Here is a 23,439-nt window from a genome sequence, read left to right on the forward strand (position 1 = left end):
ATTCAATTACCAATCATTTCCTGTTTTATCATGACAGTCACTGAAGAAGTGGTTCAGAAAGTACCACAAAACTGAGAATTATTTGCATTTCTTTAAGAAATTAAAGGCAGATTTTGCTCTATGTAGGGTTGAAGTGCTTAAAGTTTTACTTTATTCCAGTTCAATTCAACTGGGCATCATGTCACTAAAAAGAATAACTTAAATAACATGATTTGCACATTGTTTCCACTCTTGCAGGTTGGAGGTCATCATTAGTTGAAATTTGAACATGTTTATTGTGAGGTGAACATGAAAAAGCATGATACTTGGTAAAATTCTGTTGCAGTTACTTTTCATGGGAAAATGTGCAAGGAATTTTGATTTAAAGCTTATTAGAAGATTATAAATCAATTTTCATTATCCTATTATCTGATTACAACAAAGATTACTACTTAATTTTTATTATTATTACATTAAAATAAAGTAAAAAGTAAAGTGCAGCCATTATCAACGCACTGCAGGATGGAAGCCTCCTCAACAATTCATGCTGAGGGAAATGGACCATAATCTGGTCCAGTGCGGGTTGGCAGATCGACCGTATTCAGCAGTCAGGGGCTTGAACCCCGGTCTACTCAAAGAGCGTGTGCTACTGCACTCCCGCTCCTGCCCACTCGGCTACGGAGGCCGTTTATTACATTATTAAACATTATTATTATTATAATGGAAGTGAGAAGAGATCAGATTCTGTTTATTTTGTTTCTTCATTTATGAAATTTTTAACCAAGAATTAGGTTAAAAGTTGTTTTCAAAAAACAAAATTATTAAATTATAACTAAAATTATAATTATTTTACAAATAATTATAATTTTAGCTATAAAGACAGTTTCAACCATATGCCACATCTTTAGTAGAATCCCATTTATCCGAAATAATTAAGACCAACGGTAATTTCCAATATTTGTTTATAAAAGTAATCTGCAGTATAAAAGGTACGCAGAAAAAAAAAAAAAAAAAAAAAAAGAGAGAGAAAATTATGACAAATTGCATTTATTAATCACTGAACAAAAATTTTGGGTCATATCTTGTTACAGGAATGAAAGCAAGTTTACTTTATAGATTTTGGGGTGCTAAACATGAAAATAGTGCTTAAAATGGCAGAGTGGCTCTTGTTTTTTTATATTTATACATTTTTTATTTATATGGCAGTAAGATGTAACCTGTAAAAAAATGAGACCTTTTCGCCTTTCACTTGTATTCAGCTTCGGGAGCATCCCTTTTCACTAACCAACAATAATCGGCTAACACGGTGACACTCCATTTCCTTTTGTATCTTTGTTCCATCGCTATGATGTCTTGATGGAAGTGCTCACCATGTTTGTTGCTGGCGGCACCACAGTTTGGTGGGAAGAAATCCAGATGTGAGTGCAAGAAATGCAACTTCAATGACACGTTGCACACCAGCTTTTCATGAGAAGTAATGAGTTCTTCCACAAGCTGCACGTAGTTGCTGGCTTTACCATTTCCTAGAAAACCAGTTGAAACATTTCAAAAGGCTTTCGATGCTGATTTATTGCTATCACTAAGGGCACATTCATACTGTTCGTCTTTGAATTGCTTTATTTGTGGACAACTGAAAATGCCTACCTTAATCTTCTCTGTACAAGTCTTGGGAATTTCTCTTGCAAGTATGTGAATAAAGGACTGTTCACTTCTGGAATTTTTCATGCCCTAGTTTCATGTGGAGTGGTGGAAGCAAAACTTTATTTGGATCTACCAGAGGTTCAAATGCTACATTCTTCATTCCAGGTGTTAATGATTTTCATCGAGGCCAACTCCTCTTCTCGTAATGCATATCCTTGGCACAACTATCCCACTCACAGAGAAAGCAGCAATGCTAAGTGTAACCATTTTGTAGTCCTAATAAAATGGCATATATCTGCCACTCATACTTCTGATAGTGCACACCTAAGAGGATGTTCTCCATGTTTGCATGTTTCTTTTTTGTGGGCAGGATACGCAAGAGGTATTAAAGGAGCACTTCCATTGTGTAATAACAAGCTTTAAGGCTAACCTTAGAAGTGTCTATAAATAGTCACCATTCTTCGGGAAAGTGCCTCATGTTCATTGCTACCATTAGACCATCAACATTCTTGCAAACAGTGACTTCACCTTCTGTTTGATAGAATTTATCAGTCTTTCTATTTTGAGTATGAAATGTTGTCACTTTCACAGAATGATCTAGAATATTTCTCTGTTGTAGCCTTGAGGCCAAAAGCTCTGCCTTATTCTTTGGTATTTTGAGATCTCTGATAAGTCATTAAGCTCATTTTCTGTGATCTTATGTGGTTCAGAAGGATAAAGGTTTGGACAAAATGGTGGATCCCTGATGTTCATTAGTGTCTTCATCTTCATCAGAGTGTACAGAAAACCGGTCTAGTGGTTCAGGAGTAGGTAGTACTTCACTGTGAGGCAAGGGATGAATTACAGATGGTATATTTGGGTACGTCACTTTCCACTTTTCCTTCATTGTTATCCCTTTTCTAATAGGCGGCATCATACAGAAGTAACAGTCTATGACGTAATTTGTTGGCTCCCTCCATATCATGGCACTGCAAAAGGCATAAAACCACCCTTTCAATTCACCCATGCGTTGAGTTTTGATGAATGGGTAGTGCAGCATATCTGTGGAGCCCATTTCATGTACTGGTCATCTACTTTACACACAAAGTACAAGAAGTAGGCCTCTTTTATGGCTCAAGTTAAGTGATGCTTTCTTGAAGCTAACATAATTTATCCACATATGTAACAGAAGGCATCGCGACTATTCATGATTTCGCCACATACGTAACAGATGTTATCGGGACCATTCACACAATTACAGGGCACATTAATTTTATACAACACAAAAACTGCACAAAAAGAAGGGAATCTTACAGAAAACAACCATTAACTGAGAACAAATCGCCCAAATACACCTAGGAATGCTAGCTGTATTCCAGGATTACTGCAACATAGTTGAAGATGCATTTGAGACGACAACATCTTATCATGTGATGCAGAGCGAGGCAACAGTTGCAGATCAAGATAAGAGCGTGGTGGTACTGAAACTGTGGTATTGCTATGCTTTTTGCTGAGAGCTGTAGTTGATAATGTAGAGTAACTCACTAATATGAGACCCCAACTGTAATTTGAAAACAAGAGTCAATCAACAAATTTTAATGTGATTTTCATGTTCAGCAGCATAAAATGAGTGAAGATTGGGTATTTTCCTTTTTTTTAATATTTTACGTGTTGACCAGTGTTATTTATATGGTATAGTTCATGCTAATACAGCTTTAAAATAATAGCTGATGTTCTGCTGCTTGGACAATGCCCTTTTTTTTGTTCAGATTCTGTACATCAGACATATTATTTGGTTCATGTTCAATTCTTCTTACAATTCAGCCCATTTAATAGCAATTAAAGGCGCCTCCGTAGCCAGGTGGGAAGGAGCAGCAGTGCGTAGCACACGCTTCTTGATTAGACCGGGGTTCGAGCCCGTCACCACCAAATACAGTGGATGCGGAAAGGTCAGGGAATGACCACCGCATATCCCCGAGCAATATGGCCTTAGTTGCTAATGCTCCTAAAAACCAAATAACAAACAAACTAAACAATAGCAATCGTTAGGTGTTAAATACTTTAATGGATGTTAGTTTCTATGGTGTATATTCACCAAAATGCTCTCTTTATTTTCAATTTCTGCCTGATTCAGATTAGGATTTAATGATGAAATGATTTCCTGATCTGTCAAAAAGTGACAACTTGGATCACATACATGTCAGTTCAACCACATTGCAATATCATCTGTGTTGCAGTATTGAAAAACTGGAATTTTCTCACAAAATTTCAACAGATTCTTGTTCTGTTGTTTTAGTTTTCTTCAAACATTTTCAGTGTTATAGCTAAACATAAGCTGACACTAGCACGTTCCTTCAGATTATTATTATTTTTTTCAATGGATATGTCTTCGTCATTAGCACTAACAACAGGTAATAAGCATCTTCCGAGAACCATTCAAATGTTTCAAAGGTCTCCTTTCGCCCAGTCCACAGACTGAATTGAAAAGGTGATCATGTGGAAGGAAAAAACATAATTTTAACATTTTGTTCATTCCCCTTGTAATGATTCCAGAAGGGCATGCTAAATCACTGTCAAGCAGTAGAAGTGTGGGCCCTGTTCGTTTGTTATTTGGTTTTTAGGAGCATTAGCAACTAATGCCATATTGCTCCGAGGATATGTGGTGGTCATTCCCCAACCTTTCCGCATCCTCCGTATTTGGTGTGGACCCTGATTCATTTGTTTTAATCTATCTTCCTGAACAAGAACTTCCCCAAACCAATTTGTAAATGTATCAATTCCCATCTACGAATTGAGAGAAATAGTTTGCGTAAAGCATGTCAGTTGTCTGACGGCACCAAGGGGTTCCCCCATCTCCGCGTTGTATTCTTTGTGAGTGACACAGAACTCTGTGGAGGCCAGAGATTTAAAAGTGTGTGGGGAGTGGTCTGTTGTTTCTCCGACCATTTAACCGTTGCCCACACTTTGCCATAAGGAGGCGGGTCAGGTACCCAGTAGATTATTTAAGTGGCAAGCCTAAAAAAAAAAAAAAAAAAAAAAGGATGTACACTAGAATTTGGCCAAAAGATACAAGAAAATGGTAGAATTTAGACATTGATTAGAATTTGGCGACATTGTTAAGGGGTGTACTCGGTCGGTTTAGTGAGAGAAGGGAGGGAGACTGAAGACTGGGGGGAAAACAGATAGAAGAATAGGGACGATAGAGTAGACATCCCCAAAGACAGGTTCTTTTTTAGTTTATGGGTAAAATAGTTCATGGGTAAGAGTTATTCATATTCATATTTTTAAACAAAGATGATTCCTGGATCTACAAATAACTGTTACTGGTAATCCATCGGTGCTAGCAGGTTACTTATTCTTTTCTTCTTTCATGTTCAAGATGCAACACCTTCTTACCTGGAAACAAGGGAGTTTCTTGGCAAGGCTCTCTAATTAGGTCCCAACTCTTCAGCATTATAAATGTTGTCCATTATAACCTTTTTTTGATAAAAACCTGGCAAAAGATTATTTAAAAATGTTTAACAGCATCCATATCTGCCAATAATTTTCTTAAAAGCCAAAGCCAACTGTCTTATTCTATAAAGGGATTGAAAGTATTAAGCCAACCAACTCTAGCTTTAAAATTGGGATCCCCATTTAGCAAAAAAAAAAAATAAAAATAAATTTTTTTTTTTTTTTTTGTAAATTAAAGAACCCGAAATGGGCTCATCTTTACTATGATAAATGAACCAAATAAGGTCCATTCAAAAAAGTATTTAGATTGCTACGATTACACTCAAGACAATTTCATCATTTATTGAAGTTCAGTGTCATAAAGATTGTGGATCGCTAATAGGCTCCCCTCTGTTTTTTCATATTTTAAAACAAAATTTAGCACCTGTGTATGTGCCATTTTGAAATACACTGAGATGTCAGAACAAATCTTCATTATTGGATGACAATTACAGACAATAAAGGAGGCCTTTACATCTGTTATTTTCATTTTTATCACTTTTAATTTATAATATTTTATGTATATTTTAATTTTATCTATATTTTTTATCACTTTTGACTCTTCAGTTGTTAGTGTATTTTATTTTAATTAAGTTTTGGTCATATACAGTTGATGTATTAAATTGCAGTTAGTATGATTCAACAGACTGCCATAAGTGAACAGCTTATTGTGTGGAGATAAGGACAAGAAATGGCTAAGCATCTTATGCTTTATCAAGGTGTGCTCTCAGATTGACCTTGAACAACAAGAATGATCCATACTTTTAAAACACTTTTCCCTACAGCTACGTTGTCATCTACTTAAACTATGTCTACTTTTACTTGGAAACACAAATAAGAGATAATAGCACATATCAGAAGATTTCAAAACAATTTATACATTCAATGGATGCTTTATTTAACTACACAAAACAGCCTTGGAAAATGTAAATTTATGCACATTCTTGAACAAATTAATACATCTTCATCACTCTGCAGTGAATTACACAAGATTAGCTTCACTTTTTAATGTCACTGATTGTCAAGTTTCCATTTTCACTTCCACTTTGTAGGCATAAACTTACCCATTTCACAAATGGAGAGACTGATTTCTGAATCATATGTCTTCCACAAAAATGCAGTCTGTTATGATCCAAAACCACAGATAACCTTTTAAGTGTTATCTACATATGAACTCAAAACAGATAAAACTCTTTTAGTGGGTAGTAAATTGTTTCATGTTTATCTGTAAATAAAGTCACAAGGTCATGAAACACAAACGTGCACTGATATTAAAATGTCCAAAGAATTTAGTACAGAATTCATTGAACTGTACATAGAAAATCCTATATTGATGGACTGTACATATAAAAATTTTAAAGAATAAGACATTGTTCCTTAAAATTTAATTTCATGAAAATTTCACAGACACATCCAAAAACTTAGATGTGTCTGTGAAAAAAAGCTGAGCAGATTATCCATACCACCTCCATATTCTCACAAACAATCCTAAGTACACGGTCAAAGTGAGAGGTCCTTTAGGCACTTCAGATCACAATTTGGTGATTGTTTCTTCTCCAATGGAGCCTTTATCTCATGGCTATTCCCAATCTCATGTTGTTTGGAATTACACGAATGCAAAATGGGATGATTTGCGAGATTTCTTTTCTTCTTTTCCTTGGTCAGATTACTGTTTCAAAACTTCTGATGTCAATGTTTGCTCAGACGTGTCAGTGAAATTATTCTTGCAGGAATGGAATCCTTTATCCCACGCTCCACTTTAAAATCTCGTCCTTTATCTAAACCTTGGTTTTCCAATAAATGTGCTAAAGCTGTTCAAGAGAAGAACGTTGCATATCGTAATTGGCTTGTTTCTAATTCTTCAGTTTCATTTTCTGCCTACACCAAAGCTCACAACAATTGTAAAACAGTTATTAATCAGTCCAAACTAGAGTTTGAACAGGCTAAGAGTAGAAAACTTGCTTCTTGCCCTAATGGTAGCCGAGCATTCTGATCTCTTGCCAAAGCTATTGGCCGCAACTTTTGCCCATCTCTGCTCCCACCTCTGTCCAAACCAGGTGGTTCTGTTGTCACTTCAGCCAAGGATAAAGCTGACCTGTAAGCATCCCATTTTTCTTCCAAATCATGTATTACTGATCTTGGTAAAACACCTCCCACCATTCCCAAAATGCTCCATTCAATGCCTCCTGTGGTTTTCCGTCAGAAAGATTTTGACAAATCTTGATGCTAAGAAATCTCCAGGTCCCAATGGTATTTCTCCACTTGTTCTCAAAACCTGTGCTCCTGAACTTACTCCTATTCTTTGCCACCTTTTTTTCACTTTCTTATTCCAAAGGTGTTTTTCCTTCTGCTTGGAAATTTGCTCATATCCAGCCAGTTCCTAAGAAGGGTGACAAATCCCTCCCATCCAATTATCGTTCCATTGCAATTACTTCTACACTTTCTAAAGTAATGGAGAAATCAATTTATTTCCAACTCTTAAACTACCTAGAAACCTTCCGTCTGATCAACGACCGCGAATATGGATTCCATCAGTGTCGATCCACTGGTGATATTCTGGCTTATGTTACCCAGTTTTCTCTCTGATCGCTCACCTAGGGTGATGGTAGATGGCTCTCTGTCTTCTAACTTCTCCACTAATGCCGGTGTTCCCCAAGGTTCAGTTCTTTCCCCCCACTCTTTTCATCTTGTATATTAATGACCTTCTTCCATTGACTGGAAACCCTATCCATAGTTTTGCCAGTGATAGCACATTGCATTCTACTTTCCATTTTGAGAAAACTTGCCCTGCTCAATCAGCTTCAACTTCTCGAAAATCTGCTACCAATTCCTTAAATGCCGATCTTCAGGTAATTCTCCAGTGGGGCAAAGACAATTTGTTGATTTCAACTCTTCTAAAACTCAGTCTTGTCTTATATCTCAAAAAAAGGATTTTTCTGCTCCTATGCTTATCTTTAGTGACACTCCGATTTCTAGGCAAAATGATATATCTCTTTTGGGGATTATCCTGACTTCTAATCTTTCTTGGCACAAGCACATTACAAATATTGCTTCCTCTGCATCTAAAAAACTTCGTTTTCTCTTTCGCTCTCGGCGTTACTTTTCTTCCAAACAGCTGCTCACTCTGTATAAATCGCAAATCTGCCCTGCCATGGAATATCGTTCCCACATCTGGGGTGGTGACCCCAAAACCTCTCTCAGGCTTCTTGATTCCATTCAGAAGAGGGCAGTTAGGTTAATTAACGATTCATCTCTAACAGAGTCTCTCCACTCGCCGTCTCATAGATGTACTGTTTCTGCTGCAAGCCTCTTCTACAGATGCTTCTGTGAGCACTGTTCTTCCGAATTGGCTTCTATAATTCCCGCTCTCTCTTTCAAAATAGTCCTAACACGTGCTGCCACCAGCTAAGGTCCATTTTACTGTCCAACTTCAAACTCACAGAACCAACTTTTCATCTTCCTCGTTTATTCATCAACTGCCGTTTTCTGGAACAACCTTCCTTCATACGTATTTCATGAAAATTACAGTCTACAGAAGTTCAAGTCCAATACCTCTCGTGTTTGGGGTTTACATAAAAAAAATAAAATAAATAAAAAAAAATATATATATATATAACACCAACTACATTCAGGTTATGCTTAATAACTTTTCTAGGGGGGGAGAAATCTATATATTAACTATTACATATATTTTTACGTATCATATCAGTTTTGGTAATTGTGTCATTCATAATATTTTGTAAAAATGAAAATGCAATTTTATTATTATATTCATGTGATAGTTTTCCCTCTTACAGTTACATACTTAACGTGTCAATTTCTTTAAGTAAAATGAGAAAAATAAAAGTTAAAAAACTGAAAAACTCTTTTGGATAACTGGAATTGTACTTTATTTCAAATATCGCTTTTTTTTTTTTGTTTGGTTCCATGTGATTGTTTTTACTAATCCACTATTTATTTTTACTGGTAGTACTAATTATTAGTACTAAGTTTCAACAAATACATTTCATAGAATGATGGTAAATTTTTTTAATTTTCAGCTATTTTAAAATTTAAATAATTCAACACCTCATAATTAAATTTTTACATAATCTACAGATTTTTAAATAGGAAGGGCAAAAAAATTTTTTTTTGTACATGCATTTTAACACAAATTTAAACTAAAATTCACTGATCAAGCCAACCGGGCTAGCCGAGTGGGTAAAGTACCTGCCCGGCAACCCAAAGGTCGCGGGTTCGATTCCCGCCTCGGGCTTGGATCAAAGTACTGCAAGAACCTTGGGAGGTGCAATATGGCCACAGAAGCCGATGCGCCAACAACTACCAAATCAAAAAAAAAAAAAAAAAAAAAAAAAAATCACTGATCAAATGTTCAATTTCCTACCTATTTCTTTAATTTCATTTACATAGCAAATCATTTCAAATGTCCTCTCATGGGGAAGTCCTTGTTCACTACATGTCTCATAGAAAGGTGGCTGCCAACGCTCTTTCATACAATACTCTTGTAAACTACCAACTGGATTACCAGGAATACCATCATCATTAGGCAACTGACAAGGTTCCCTGTGTAAATATTAAATAGTAGAAACTGAAATAAATTTATTTGAAAAAGTTTAGTATAAGATTCACCAATAAATTTATTCTTGTACCTGCTCTGTTTCAACATTTTGTAGTAACTTATTTTGTATTAATCTCTTCTGCACCAAATAACTACAACTAATATTTTATAATGAATGTTATTATTATATCTGAAGCTCAATGTAACCTTTTCACCACAAGTTTGGTGAGTGGCTAAATTGTGCTAGGCTAAACCTATCAACAACATCCTTTATACACTATATCTTCAAACAGGCCTATGGGGCTGGAAAATTCCATACTGCAATAATTAAAGACAAACACCAGCCAAGGAATTAAAAATTTTCACTATAAAAATAAAATATACAGAAATAAAATATAATGAAATACTGTGATACACTATCGGAAGACTAAAATATTGCAATTACGATGAAGAAGGAGACAGCAGTCTCCGAAAGCTTCAGGTTTTATCGCTTTTAATCCAGTTTATTTTAGATAATTTTATTGCTTCGGTATTTTTAACTCTGAGACTGCTGTCTCCTTCTTCAACAGTATTGATACTGTTGAAGAAGGAGACAGCAGTCTCCGAAAGCTTCAGGTTTTATCGCTTTTAATCCAGTTTATTTTGGATAATTTGATTGCTTCGGTATTTTTAACTATATTTTTAAAGTTTTATCGTAGTTTATTTTATCGTAATTGTAATATTTTAGTCTTCCTATAGTGTATCACAGTATTTCATTATATTTTATTTCTGTATATTTTATTTTTATAGTAAAAATTTTTAATTCCTTGGCTGGTGTTTGTCTTTAATTATTGCAGAACATCCTTTATAACAGGGCTGTAAAGGTATCCTATTCTTACCAGGTTTTTGAACCTGTGAAAGTGTACCACATAGCTCCACTGGTAGAAAGTGCACATCAGCAACTACTGTAGAAAGATTAAGAATGTTCTCACGAAGCAGTAATGCAACATTTCACTTCAGTAATCTCCCAGAATACTAATACCTTAATCTAAACCAAGCTTTATATTTAACACAGAGAGAGAGAGAGAGAGAGAGAGAGAGAGAGAGAGAGAGAGAGAGAGAGAGAGAGAGAGAGAGAGAAACTGCATTAACATCTGTATTAAAAGGGATCATGTTTATTAAGTGTACACATGATAACTTGGTGTATCATACAGAGACCAGAAATTAATAAACTAATAGAAAAAAGAAAAGAATATATTTTGTGTATAAAGGTATTCAACCCGATTCTAATAGTGGGCAGGTTGGAAAGTGGATATGAGCCTGTTATCTTCAGCATGACTGTCTGGCCGTATTGTAACAATTTTACGATATGAATTACAATATGATTTAGTGCATCACGTCGATTGTTGTGTTCCGTCGCACTGCAAAAAGACAAATTTTGTTTTGTTATTTATGTCAGGGATGTCGAAAATTTTTTTTTATGGTAAAAATTTTTTTTTTTATAGAAATCGCGAAAATGATGGACAAACACAAAAGAATTGCACTTTTAATTTAAACAAAAACTTGAAATTATTCAAAAGTTTGAAATCGGTGCATCCATTAAATCTCTAATGAACCATTATAATGCTGGTGACCAAACCATATGTAACATCATAAAAAATATAGAAAAGCTATAGACTTAAAACTGACATCACAGAAAAAAAAAAAAAAAAAAAAGGGAAAGCATCGTATTGGACACATGAGTAGTGCGTGGTAAGTTTTTTCATTTTTCATCCATCTGCATATTTTTTTACGTAGGTTGCTGAACATTTTTCGATACAGTAAGTCCCCGATTTACGCAACTACGGATTTAAGTAAATTTTTTTTTTTTTATTAGGATTGTAAAATTTAAAACAAACAAACAAACAAAAAAAATAAATAATAAAATAAGCAATCAATAACGACGATCACGGCACGCACAAATTGCACAAGTGAGATACGGAGTAACAAGCAAAAAAAAATAGGAAAGAAGAGAAGATTCTTACAATTTATTTATGGGTTTTTATTTTTATATGACTGAAGATTTTAGTGAACGGGTTTCAGTGAATACACACATTTCACCATAATAACGTAAAATCCCACAGAATTCCAGCTATCGGTATTTTTGCAAATGCAATAAGATCGAGTTTACTACCCATTTATAATGAATTGTACTAACAGAAAAGCCCAATAAAACAGAAGTGCAAATTGTTTTTATTGTTTTATGGCAGTGACCTCCAAAAATGTGCTTTAACAAAATGTGAGCTCGCGCTGGGTGATAATAGTGAGTTTTCGTCTAAACCCTGTGAAGTTCTTTACAGAAAATTTCATTTTGACCATTATCATGGTGCCGACTAAGAGAATAAGTGACAGCGGTGCTAGTAAATCTATGAAGAAAAGGAAAGCGATCGAGATGGATCAGAAAATTCAAATAATAAGGATGTATGAAAATGGTCAAACATTAACAAGTATCGCGCTGAATTCAGATTTGTCAATAATAATATATTTGCAATATGTTAATAGTCATTCCCAAGTTATGTAAAACTCGACGAAGTAAGAAGTCCTGGAATGTATCTCTTATGTATGTTGGGGACTTCTGTATTTTTGGATTAACCGGGATTTGTTTTTTACCATCTATCCCGGAAAATCAAGAGTCTACTGTATATGCTAATACGCCTGAAAATGAAGGTGATTTAGTGTAATCTATCAGAAGTATGAAGCATACCATGATCACAAAATTAACCATTTACAGCATGGCAGGTTAAAAGTTTGCATATTTAGCTGTGCTTTGTTATACACTGAATTCTTGAATAAAATCCACTGGATCCGTATATTCACCAAATGTAGAAACCACTAATTGTCTTTTGGCAACACGTCATACACCAAACTTCCACATACAGTGAAATGTCATCACTGAACTGTTGTATACACCACATTATCTTGCACTAAACTGATATGGACCCGTATTAATATGATCAAAGGATACTTTGCTGTGGTTTCCTGAAGCTGCATGTTTCTTTACATAAATCAAAACCCCACTATAATTTAACTGATTGATTCATTGATAAATTTCTTTTTTAGCATTAGCGGTGGCAAATGATGCAATGAAGCAAACTTATATAGCATCTTCTTCTTCTTCAGTGTATTAGTCTATTGACTGGTTTGCCCCTTTGATGAGCTGTTTCCATTTCTCCCAGTCTTGTGCTAAGTGTTTCACTTCTGCATAGCTTCGAAGCCCAGTTTCCTTCAGAATTGTATTTATGATGGTGTTTCTTGGTCTTTCTTGTTTTCTTTTTCCTGGTATTTTGCTTTCCAGCACATCCAGTAACATCTCTCTATGCCTTGTGGTGTATTCGATCCATTGTAGCCGCTGTCTTCTGATTCTTCCTTCTTAGCAATTCTCTTTCTTCTCCTACATGCTGTAAAACCATGTTATTACTCATTTTTTCTGTCCAGCTAATCTTTTCCATTATCCGCCAGCACCACATCTCAAAAGCCTCTAGTTTTTTCAAGTTGGTTTTGTTTAATGTCCATGTCTCTGCTGAATACAAAGCAATTGACCAAATGTATGTTTTCATAATTCTTTTTCTTAGGTCTAGTGACATGTTTCTTTGGCTTAGTAAAGAGATTTTACCCCTAAATGCTTGTTTTGCCATCGCAATTCTTGAACCGATTTCACTGTGGCAAGATGAATCTGGTGTTATAATCTGTCCTAGATATTTGAATTTTGTTACCTGTTCTATTTTTTCTCCATCAGTTTCAAGGTGAAATTATTTTGGATTTTTACTTATCATCATAATCTTTGTTTTATCAGTGTTAATGTTCATTCCATATTTCTTCACTTTCATACAGCATCAGCTAAAAAAAAAATCCATTTCAACTGTTCATTCCCTCCAATAGTTTGTCTGGTTCCTTGAATTTATTTAAGCTTTCATCTTCCACAACTGTGGGATTTACTCAAAGATGAGTAAAGGGAAGAGTTTTTGCTTTTGTAAAGATGACTACAGTGGTCTCAGAGATTTTTTTTAAATTCTATATAGTGGGACCAACCGATGATGCTACCAATAGAAAATTCGAAATGGAAAGCATTTAAGAATTATCTTGGAAGCTACAAGGCTTTTCATGTCAACTAAGAAATACCGTTCAAGGTTTAGGCCTAAATGGACGTCAGATGAACTGATGAGACTCGTAGCAGAGAAAAAAAATGCATGGGACACACGTATATTATCAGGAGACAGATGCCTGTGGTAGATATATGTTAGCTTGTAATCAACTCACAAAGGACATTAGGCAAGCAAAGGCAGAGTATGAGAAATCTTTGGCAAAGGATGCAACGAAAAACAGTAAAAACTTCTTTACTTATGTAAGCTCTAGAAACAAGATGAATCAGATTGGTCCACTTGACATTGATGGTTCGACTGTTGAGGATTCTGCTCATGTAGTTGACAAACTGAATGAGTATTTTGCATCTACATTCACATGAGGAATTCTGTAGGGAAGTGGAGGCCAGAAGCTTATCAAACTCTAACAAGGAGTTAAATGGTTTTGTAATAACTAAGAGCAAAGTGGAGGAGAAATTGATGAAATAAGGAAGGCACCTGAGGTGGATGGGATCTATCCAGTTATATTAAAGGAGGAAGCAAAAGAAGTAATCAGGCCTTTAGTCATGATGATGAGGACATCCATGGACTCCAGGAGGTTCACATGGACTGAAGATGTGCAAATGCATCCTCAATTCACAAAGGGGGAATTAAAGATTACACGAGTAATTACAGACTTGTTAGTTTAACTTCTGTTCTGGGAAAAAAAATATGGAGTCCTGTTTAAAGAAGCACCTAGACAAGACTGCAGTTATAGTTCAGACACAGCATGGGTCTGTTAAAGGGAAGTCTTGTCTGACCAATTAGATTGGATACTATGATGTCACAAAGGAACTGGATGCAAAAGATAATTTTGATATCATATATTTGGATTTTAGGAAAGCTTTTGATACTGTTGCACATGGAAGACTACTGTAAGTTGGAGCAGTATGGTATTAAGGGCAATTTGCTACAATGGATAAAAGGAAGATTGAGCGGGAGAGGCCAGAGAGTGGTAATCAATTGACATTGCTCTCCTTGGACTAATGCTATTAATGGAGTTACCCAGGGGTCTGTGATGGGCCCAGTGTTGTTTTCTGTATTTATCAATGATATTGATGAAGGTATATCAAGGTTAATGTCTAAGTTTGCATATGATACAAAGGTTGTTGTGGTTAATGACAGCAATGACAGTATAGTACTGCAACAGGATCTAGAAAAGTTGAGCAGATAAGCTGAGAGGTGGCAACTGAAGTTGAACACTGACAAATGCAAAGTACTGCATGTGGATAGCAGTAACCCCAGGGTAATATACATACTGTATGGTACACCACTCAGGGTAGTGGAGAATGAAAAAGACCTGGGGATAATTGTGCAGTCAGATATGAAGTTTTCTCAGCAGTGCAGACAGGCTGCAAGAGTAGCTCATGGGGTCTTGTCAATGATATATAGGAATTTTGATAGTAGGAATAAGAAGGTGGTTGTCCCCTTGTATAAGGCAGTGGTCAGGCCACACCTTGAGTGCTGCATACAGGTCTGGAGCCTCATCTAGAGTGTAGAGCTACTGGAACAAGTACAGAGAAGGGAAACAAGATTAGTGAATGGAACAAAGGGTTGCTCTTACAAAGAAAGACATAAGTTTTTCAAATTACAGTGTCTGGAGACTAGACACCTGCGAGGTGATCTGATTGAGGTGTATAAAGCCTTGAATGGTTTGAGCATGCTCAATGCTGATGGGATTCTTCCTCTTGCTCAGAATAATCACCTGAGAGGGCATAAGTTCAAATTGAGGAAAGACAGTTGCAGTATGGATGTGCGGAGGTTTGCCTTTAGCCAGCAGGTGGTTGATTGCTGGAACAAACTTCCATATGTTGTTGTAGAAGCTGATAGCTTAAACAGATTCAAGGCAGAACTAGACAAATATTTGGAGCGAGTGGATGGGTGAAATGAGAAGGGGGTGTGTGTATGTGTGTGTGTGTGTTTTTTTTTTGGCTGTTGCTATATAAGTTTGCTTTCTTGCATCATGTGCCCTTGCTAATGCTAATATGTTTTAGAATTCAATTTTTGTCTCATTTCCAAAATGAGTTTTAGACACAGTAATCAAACTGAGAGAGCACAGTTCTCGTTGTTAATTTTTTGAGCAGAACCTTTTCCTTGTTAAAATACTTTTTTTATACTACAAAAATGGAGATTGTGGTGCAAACTCTTAATTGCAATTACTGCATGTGCAATAAAATGAGTAATATACTAACTTATTAAAAAATGTTTAGCATTCCCCTTGTTAAATTTTTCCTTTTGAGCACTAAGTATATCGTGTAAAATAGTAAATGGTAGTTAATAAATTTCGGCGTGTTTATATACTAAAATTTATTTCAATTTGTGCATATGCCTCAATGAAGCAATTTTTAAAAATGCTCTTGTAGAATTATAGTCTACATGTCTACATTAAACGATTTTATTTATTTAGCTGTGCTCCAAATTCAATTAAATTAAAAAACTTCCAGAAAACAGTCCAAGTATGAGCAACCTCAGGTTGTAAAAAACGAAAATAATAATATTATGCTGAACTTAAATAATCTCGCATCTTGGCCAGCGAATATTTCTGATAAAATAAGATGCTTTTTAATAGATGGACCGGATCAAGGCAAAGATGCAGATTTTCATTATTCTTTATCTGAAAACAGACATTGATTTTCTGTAGGGTGGTTTCAAAAAAAAACAAAAAAACTTGCTAATGGTGAATTTGTAGACAGAAACTGGCTAATTTGTTCCAAAGAAACTAAATCTTTGTACAGGTAGTTCCCGACCTTACGAGTTAATTTGTTCCTACCATGCGAAAACTTGTAAATGGGGAATTTATTACCCATAAACATAATGTTAAAAACAGGGGTTACGTTATCAACAATGAGATTAGTTAGCTAATTAGTTTATCTTTAAACAACGATTGATTTATCCAAAGAAATGAAAATATAGCCTATAAAATCAAGCAAATAAGTCATACATAATTTAAAGAAATTATTTATGACTTATAAATGTTAAAGAATGTTTATTCTTCATCACCATTGACTAAATGCACTCGTTGATCACTCATTGTTGGGTCGGCACTCGTTGGTGTGTGTGTGTGTGTGTGTGTGGTATGGTTGTTTATTGGCGCATTAGCTGCTATGGCTATAGTGTGCCTATTCGTAGAAATATTAGAAAATAATTAATAATGAAAGCCAGTTTAAATTAATTTCAGTTCTGAAACCTATTCATAAAAGATGATACACACCAATTTGTTTTAAAAAGCAGAAAAGTTTGTTAACATTTGCATCCTCTCCAATGATATGATGTAATGTCAATGGTTCTCGACTATTAGCCAAATTTTGAAGTATTGCAGCTCGATGTTGTTGATACTGTGGACAGTCAATCAGAATGTGTTTGACTGTTAGATGTTCTAAGCAGTGTGGACACTGAGGAGGATCACTGCCCATTAGTAGATGGAGGCGAGTCAGATGGGTGTGTCCTATTCTCATTCGTGTGAGTACCACTTCGTCACGCCGCACTGTCTGATTGCTCGAGTGCCAGAACTTTGGGTCTTGTTTCAGCTGGAAAAGTTTGTTATTCGTTTGGTTATACTATAACTCTGTCCACTGTGCATGGCATGCTACTTGAATTAAGATATCATAATCGGGCGCTGGAATAGGGACAGAGGTTAGGTCTAAACTTGGACTTTTGGCAGATATATCAGCCACTTCATTCCCTTTTATGCCTGAATGTTCTGAAATCCAGCAAAACTTCACTAGTTGTTGACGATGATAAATCTGCAATAACAAACTCCTGATTTTCATTAAAATATGGTGATTCTTTTGAGAGGTATTCTGCATTGCTCTAATTGAGCTGGGCGAGTCAGTGTAAACTATATATTTTGCAGATGGATGTAGAGTCAAATTTTCTAGAGCTAATTGTATTGCATACAGTTCTGCTGAAAAATTGCTATACTCAGGTGGAGGAGAAGCTGATATGATAGCAGAGGGAAGCACTGCAGCTGCTCCAACAGTCAAAGAGATTTGGAACCATCCGTATATATCGGCAAGAAGTCAGACAGGTTTGAATATGGTTAGCATGAAGTTGTTGCACAGTCAGTGCCGGTAGACGATTCTTTCCCCATTGAAGAAAATAGGTATCACAGGTCAGTTGAGGAAAGGTGGTCCATGGTGGATGAGAGTAATTCTTTATCTGTTGCCTATTGTGGAGAGGAACATTCCAATTCTGTGATATTCGAGGAGCCGTAGGCCAACCGGTGGTATTTTACTTGGTTTATTTCTGTAGAGATTGAATAGTGGTTAAATAAAAAGGTATGGCTGAATAGGATGCGAAGAGCAAGTCTGTATTTTAGCTGCATATTTAAGTACTAACATTTTTCTATGAAGATGCAAAGGGGGCTCATGAGCTTCAATGTATAGACTCTGAGTTGGATGTCCTGCATGCACCAATTGCAATCTGCAGTGCATTATGTTGAATAGGATCCAGCCAGCGTAGCACACTCCTTCGGGCAGAATCATAAACTGGAGCACCATAATCTAAACGGGATCTAATCAGTGCTCTATATAAGAGCAGCAAAGTTGTACGATCTGCTCCCCAAGAGAGGGTGGACAAAGCTCTTAGCATGTTGATCTTTTTAAGACAGGCAATACATATTAATTTAACATGCTCAAAGAAGTTGAGCTTACTGTCCAGGATTAGTCCCAAGAATTTCATATTGCTGGCAATTGGAATGGTGGAATTTGAAATCCAAAGCTCAGAATCTGAATGTAATTTGCGTTGACTGCAAAAGTGGATCGCAACTGTTTTCTGTTGGGAAAGACGATATCCATTGAGCTCAGCCCACTTTTGTATTTTATTGAGGGAAATCTGCAATTGCCTTTCAATAGATCTCATGTTCTGAGAATGGCAAGAAATAAAGAGATTGTCAGCGTAAAGGTAAACCTCTACAGTATTTGGGAGTTCTTTTGTAATGGAATCAATTCTAAGGGCAAACAGGGTTGCACTCAAAACTGATCCTTGCGGTACTCCTTCTTCCTGCGAGAATGTAGCAGAAAGGGAATTTTGATATCTGACCTGAAAGATCGGCTCTTGAGGAAGTTTCTAATAAATATGGGCAGGTTGCCTCATAGACCAAGATTATATAAATCACTGAGAATGCCATACCACCAGGTAGTATCAAATGCCTTCTCTATATCAATGGAGACCATGACAAGGTGTTCGTTTTTCACAAAGGCATTGCAAATTTCAGATTCTGCCTTGATCATCAGATCTACAGGGAGGACCTGTTTTTGCGAAAGCCATGTTGACAATTACTCAGTAGATGTTGACTTTCAATGATCCAGGTGAGTCGACAGTGGATCATTTTTTCAAGAATTTTACCAAGGCAACTTGACAGAGATATTGGTCTGTAACTATTAGGACTAGAGGGATTTTTTCCAGGTTTCAAAAACGTCAAAACTGTAGCATGGTGCCAAGAGGTTGGATAAATATTTTCCAGGAAGATCCGGTTAAAAAGACTAGAAGCAGTTAAGTTTTTGTCATCGAGATGCTGCAGCATGACATAATATATGCCATCTGGCCCAGAGGCACTCTTTCGTGTTGTTCTGATGGCCTGCAAAAGTTCACAATATTGCAGAGGCTGATTATATGGAAGTGATAATGAGGTTCGAAAGTTGATAGGTTCTGTTCGGTGGCGGCCTTAATTTTCTGGAATTTTGGAGTGCAGTTTGATGTAGCTAATATTTGAGCAAAGGTTTTTCCCAAGGCATTGGCTATATCTAGAGGAGCAGAGAGTTCTTGCCCATCGCAGGAGAGAATTGGGGAAGGAACAGTTGGAAACTTCCCAGAAAGCTGCCTAATTTTTTTCCACGTTAGTCTGGAGTCAGTGTTTCTATTGATAGTTGATGCGAACCTAGTTCAAGAATCTATCTTGGCCTGCTTTTGAATGTAACACGCCTTTGCCCTTAGCTTCTTGTAGCTAATTAGATTAGCTGTGGTTGGAGTCTGATGGAATAAATTAAATGTTTTATTTTTTTCCTTCTTTGCTTTTGTGCACTCTTCGTTCCACCAGTAGTTGAAATGCCGTCGGGATGGGGGATTTGATAATGGAGCTGAGTACTTAGCTGCAACTAAAAGACGGGATGTAATATAATCAGTAACTTCATCTATGGGCTGTAGTTGAATAGTTTTTTTGTCAAGAGTGATTGCTGACTGAAATTTGGCCCAATTGGCTTTAGAGAATTTCCATTTCCTGCAGGGCTGTTGTAATGGTGGTTGTGTAGTCAACAGATTACAAACAATTGGAAAATGATCACTGCCCATGGGATCATCCAAAGCAGACCATTGCATGACTGAAAACAGTATTGGGGAGCAAATCGATAGGTCAATAGCAGAAGTCTGTCCAGTAGGTAACTGTATATGGGTGTGCGAGCCACTATTAAGAAGAGTGAGGTTTTGTTTTTCTAGTAAAGTTTCAATCATTCGGCCGGCACTCGTTGGTTTTTTGTTGCACAAGGAGTCGTCGTCTTCAGAAATGTTTCAAGAGGTGTTTGTTTCCAAGATAATCTCTTCTCCTCTCTTCTTTATAAATTTCATGATAGCATGCATGCGCATTTTTTAAAAAGCACATGCATTTTTTTAAAGCTTAAAAAAAAAAAAAGGAATGAAGAGCAGATTCCGAAAATTTATTTATGGTTTTTATATGATTGAAGATTGCAGTGAAGGGGGAACACATTTCACCGAATTTAGTAAACTCGGTGAAATGTGTTTACTCATAGTAAACACAGAGTTTACCAAGTGTTTATAATTGATTACACTAATAGAAAAGCCCAATAAACCTGAAAGTGCAAATTGTTTTTCTTGTTTTATGGTCGTGACCTCCAGAAATGTGCTTTAGAAAAATATCACAAAGGCGTTAAAAATTTATTCTTATAACAGGAACGTATGATAATGATGAAAGTGTAGTGCGTTTTAACGTATGATAACTGATTTGAATTGGTAACTAATACAATTTACATTATAAAAATAACCTTTTAGAGTGATAAATAGCTTAGTTATATAGTTTGTTGTTTGTTATTTGGTTTTTAGGAGCATTAGCAACTAAGGCCATATTGCTCCGGGATATGCGTGGTCATTCCCTAACCTTTCCGCATCCTCCGTATTTGGTGGTGACGGGCTCGAACCCCAGTCTAATCAAGAAGCGCACTGCTGCTCCTTCCCACCTGGCTACGGAGGCGCCTAGTTATATAGTGAAAATTTCAACTTCTGAGGTCTTGAAACTAATAACTAAAAAACAATGTGTTATTGAGTACACATTACGATATTTTCACGATACAATGGTGTCTCTAGAACAGATTAATATCGTAAAGCGGGGTGCACTGTATTGTATAGCTAAGCAAGTGGTTTGAAATGCGGTATTTATGAATGTTTAACATTATTTTTTTGCAATTAATGTTCATATTTTCAATTTTGTTGATACTTGAGAAAAAAAAAAAAAAACCTTGTGAACCTGGGAACTAGTAAAGTAAAAACTCCAGGAACTGCCTGTATTTTTTTCCATGCATTTTATTTGGAACTAACGAAAATACTGGCGATGTGCTTTCACTAGTCAATTTAAAGAAAGGCAATATTGATGATGCTCTACAAAAAACAATTTTAACAGAGAAAGAAAAAATGGAGATGAATTTTAAAAATTATTCTAGATGCAATATTATTTTGTGGAAAAAATAATCTTGCATTAAGAGGTTCAAATTAGATGATTGGGAATACGAAAGCTGGAATATTCCTCAATATTACTGAAGTTATTATAATAAAGAACTAGCAGAACAAATTTCAAATAATCGAAAAGGAACTGCAAATTATTTATCAAATAAAATTCAAGACGAATTTATATGTTTAATTGGAAATGAAATTTGGGGCAGTATCATTTCAAAAACTACTTCTAGTACTGTAAGTGCTTCTCCTTGTTAACTGATTGCACACCCGATTTATCACATCGTAAATAAATGCCCCAAATAATTAGATATGTGCAATTTATTGACGGAAAAATATCAAAAGAAGAGAGTTTCATTGATTTTATAGATAGTAAAGAAAAGACTGCCATTGGATTGGTGACAGAAATTATTACCAAATTAGAAAAGGATGGACTTGACAATAAAAATGTAAGAGGGCAGGGATATAATAATGGGGCCAATATGGTAGGAAAATATGATGCTGTACAGGTAATAATAATAAAAAAAAAAAAAAAAATTTGCCACATTTGTACCATGTTCAGCACATAGTCTTAATTTAGCTAATGTACATGCAGTGTCAATGACGTCTGGGATGATAAGTTTTTTTTTGGCATTGTTCAAAGAATATTTACTTTTTTTCTGGTTCCACTAGTCACTGGGAAATTTTAGAATACTATGAAGATTTCACTTAAAGGACATACAGACAGACACAAGATGGTCCCAAAGAATGAGCTATAAAATTTTTGTTCTTACAAATAATAAAAGTTCATGAAGTCTTAATTAATATTGAAGATATGTCTACAAATGCAAAAACTATCAGTATTGCTCAGTCTGCTTTTACAAATAGATTATGCATTTTTAAGCAGATTGGCTATATGGAATAAAGTTCTTCACAATACTGAATGCGTAAATAAAGCAATGCAAGCTAAAAAGCACTGCATACGTAATTCCCAATTAATAAGCGGATTGATAAAAAATCTCTAAGAAATACAGGAAAGTGAATTTGAAGATATTTTCGGATATGCTGCTACCAAAGTAGAAAAAATGCATATACCAGCTACATTTTCAGATGGAAGAAGAAAAAGAAAGAAAGAAAAAAAGAATGACACTTACAAATCTTTGGACAATTTCAATTTATTTGCTGAACAATAATTTTGTATTGAAATTATATACTTTTTGGATGTTCTTATGAATGACTTAAGCACTATATTTGAAAAAAATGAATAGTATTTCTTCAGATTTTGATTTTCTATTTAGAACTCCACTCGCATTAATTAATAATTCTGACTTGCAGAAGGCTGCTTCCGATCTTGCATTAAAATACAACAGATTTAAATGAGTCAGATATTTCAATAGAAATTGGAAGTTTCAAATATCATGTTTTATCAATTCTACAGTTGTAAAGGGGTTATAGATATAAAATCTATAACCCCTTAGTTGTAAAGGGGTTATAGATATAAAATCTATAACCCCTTTACAACTTTTTCAATTCTGATTATTTTCTCAATTTCCAATCAAGAAAATAACCAGGGTTTACTTCGCTTAATTGGGACAACACTGGAGATTACCCTATGACTATCTCCGACAGTACCATGTGGTTCGGTTGGATTTCTGGAGGTCACAACAATAAATCAATAAAAACAATTAGCAGTCACCTGTTTATTGGGCTTTTCTGTTAGTGCAATCTATCATAAACGGATAGTAAACTTGACCTTGTTGAATTTGCGACAATACCGACAGCTGGAATTCTGTGGGTTATTATGGTGAAATGTGTTTACTCTTCCACGGAATCTTCAATCATAAAAAAATTAATTTTCAGAATATTCTCTTCATTACTATTTTTAAAGCTTCATAACTTGTTACTCCGTTCTCACTTGCGCATATCGTGTTACTTGCAATTTGTGTGTGCCATGTTCTTTGTTATTCATTGCTTATCTTTTTACTGTTTTAAATTTTA

General features: G+C 35.5%; 1 protein-coding gene across 1 annotated transcript in view; it reads right to left on the reverse strand.

Moving 5' to 3' along the window:
- The window catches only part of LOC150091179 (protein Loquacious-like), a 333,917-nt gene that overhangs the window by 182,919 nt on the left and 127,559 nt on the right, over positions 1-23,439 (reverse strand). The window contains exon 5 of the mRNA XM_090382502.1: positions 9,476-9,654. Within this exon, the coding sequence (XP_090238628.1) occupies positions 9,476-9,654 (179 nt within the window). The remainder of the gene's footprint in view (positions 1-9,475; positions 9,655-23,439) is intronic.

The sequence above is a fragment of the Mastigoproctus giganteus genome, chromosome 1 (genome assembly GCF_048544385.1).
Source record: "Mastigoproctus giganteus isolate SK-2022 chromosome 1, ASM4854438v1, whole genome shotgun sequence".
Taxonomy (NCBI): domain Eukaryota; kingdom Metazoa; phylum Arthropoda; class Arachnida; order Uropygi; family Thelyphonidae; genus Mastigoproctus; species Mastigoproctus giganteus.